This window comes from Musa acuminata, chromosome BXJ1-1 (genome assembly GCF_036884655.1).
Source record: "Musa acuminata AAA Group cultivar baxijiao chromosome BXJ1-1, Cavendish_Baxijiao_AAA, whole genome shotgun sequence".
Lineage (NCBI taxonomy): Eukaryota > Viridiplantae > Streptophyta > Magnoliopsida > Zingiberales > Musaceae > Musa > Musa acuminata.
In genome coordinates this window covers 4375617-4377714 of record NC_088327.1, presented here as the reverse complement: position 1 = coordinate 4377714, position 2098 = coordinate 4375617, and the positions used below count along the sequence as shown (strand labels likewise).

Here is a 2098-nt window from a genome sequence, read left to right as displayed (position 1 = left end):
GTTGTTGTATCATAGGAAAATTTGGAGTTTGCTCTCTCGAAAGGAGTTTCTGTGATCATGTTAATTATATCATGAATAATTTTGCTGTCATTAATCTACTTGTGGAAACAAAAGAGGCGCTTAAATGGAAAGCACGAAGAACAGAGATGTCTTAACTGTTCTTAAACCTAACCAAACCCACGTCTTAACTATGATTAATTCGACCGAAAAGTCGGCCGTAAGATGTGGGGCCCAAAAGGCGGTGTTCTGCAAGACCCACCTAATGGGTTAAAACCCCTGGGCCCTGTCTTGGGCCCAGCAGTATTGGGTTCTTCTCTCCCTCCAGAACTGGACGGCCGTGAAACGTTCCTACATCGACACGTGTTAAGTCTACTATGTTTATTGGTCGTTACTTGTGGGGCCCACCAAAAGCACCAATAGGAGCTCTAACAATCGTGTGTGGTATTATTCAGGCAAATACAGGAACCGCAGAGGAAGGGACGGGTGGCAACGTCCACGCGCTGACCATGCCATGGTCACCTCCGCGAAACCACCTACCGGGCAACCGCCGCTCCCCTTCATTAAACCCTCCTCTTCCTTCTTCCGACTCACGAAACCTTCCTCGCTCCTCCACCTCACCCCCGTCCTTGCACGAGGAACAGTTGATTCTGATGTCTGCTACGCTTCTTGGCACGTAAAAGTGTCAGCAGCAGTGTAACCCGTCACACAAAAGCTGTGTCATCCTCCAGAAACAGGCACGCAATTAGATGAGCACGGAGCAATTATGAATGTTTCCTTCAATAATGTCATAACAACAATAGAGGACAAACAGAGCTAATTCTAACTGCAAAGAAACACCCAGTGATGTAATAACTCTACGAAAAGAACTGTAGAAGAGCTTTCTTACTGCTACGCTTTTGGGGAACCGACGGAGGTGGGAGACTTTGGAGATGAATCAATGGCGATGGCGGAAAGAAGAGGGGAAGGAGTCACACCGCAGGAGGTGAGGTTGCCTTTAATCGGGGACCTTGTATGTGTCGTGGGTGATCTCCGATAGCCATGAACCAGGGAACAGCAACTGGTACAGCATCAAATTTAACATCAAGTAAAATCTTTTTTTTTCTTAACCAAGAAAAAAATATTTCTTTTTCTCGAGAAAACCCGAGCACAGAGAGAGATGAGTTTTTCGGGCGAATGAAATCGGTTTTCGATTCGAAAAGTAGATAAATAATATCAAAGATAGAATGAAAAAGATGAAGCAAAAGAGGTAAGCAGAAGGACTCACATCGAGCTGCTTCTGGACGACGCGGTGACGCTTACGGGGCCGCCGGCGGGCCCTGTGGCCCGTCACCGAATAGATGTCCTCGTCGATCTCCTCCCTCGTGAGGGTGATCGAGAACTTGGGCCGCTCTTTCCGTTCCGTGCTCCCCGACCTCAGCCGCACCGGCCTCTTCTCCGCCGCCGTCTCAGGAGACGCGCTCGTTTGCGGCTCGAACCCCGAAGGAGCCCTAGAACCCCGGCGCCTAGTCCTCAGCTTCCAAGGTCGCGACGCAGGGGACGACGAAGGCTCGGGCTCCGCGTCGGCGTCCTCCTCCGCCTGCCGATCCGCTTCCGTCACGGTCTTCACAACCCTCGGCGACGGCGGAAGCGGCGGGACTACCAGCTTCATCCGGTCCGCCGCCTCCCGTACGTGAACCAAAAGCTTCTCTCTCACGTCCTCGATCCCCTCCTCGTCCTCGCCATCCACCTCGGACGGTCTCGCACCTCCCGAGCCGCCGCCGACGGCCTCGCCCTTGCCGTCCACGCTCATGCAGCGAAGGATCCGCTGTTTACCCCACGTCTTGAAGATCGGGAATGAAAACTTGTGGAGAAGGCTCCCCCGGCCCGCCGACAACGCGGCAGTGGCCGTCTCGGAGGGCATGGTCGCCGCCTCCGCTGAGAACGCCATGGATCCTCGCCCCCTCCCCAGTGGTGACCAGATCCGTCCCTCAAAATCGTACAAGGGAAAGACGACGACGCCTTCTCCACTGGGGAAACCGCTGAGGAGAAGAGGTGGGCGACGTTTTAGGTCGAAGGATGAAGGTGGAGGAAGAGAAGTGAGCGGTGTTAAGGCGATGGG

At 53.3% G+C, this 2098-nt stretch overlaps 1 protein-coding gene across 3 annotated transcripts; it reads right to left on the bottom strand.

Moving 5' to 3' along the window:
* Positions 1-419: 419 nt before the first annotated feature.
* LOC135616828 (uncharacterized) lies at positions 420-2098 on the bottom strand. 3 transcript variants are annotated; one of them, XR_010488522.1, is made up of 3 exons: positions 1265-2077; positions 887-1057; positions 420-722 (listed from the first exon to the last, which is right to left on the bottom strand). XR_010488522.1 is itself a non-coding variant. In XM_065116517.1 (2 exons), the coding sequence occupies exons 1-2, from the start codon at positions 1925-1927 to the stop codon at positions 995-997; spliced, it is 726 nt and encodes a 241-aa protein (XP_064972589.1). In that variant the 5' UTR covers positions 1928-2098; the 3' UTR covers positions 420-994. The 3 variants fall into 3 exon arrangements, 1 of the variants encoding a protein (XP_064972589.1); XR_010488525.1 differs by having other exon boundaries at positions 420-712; XM_065116517.1 differs by having other exon boundaries at positions 420-1057; positions 1265-2098.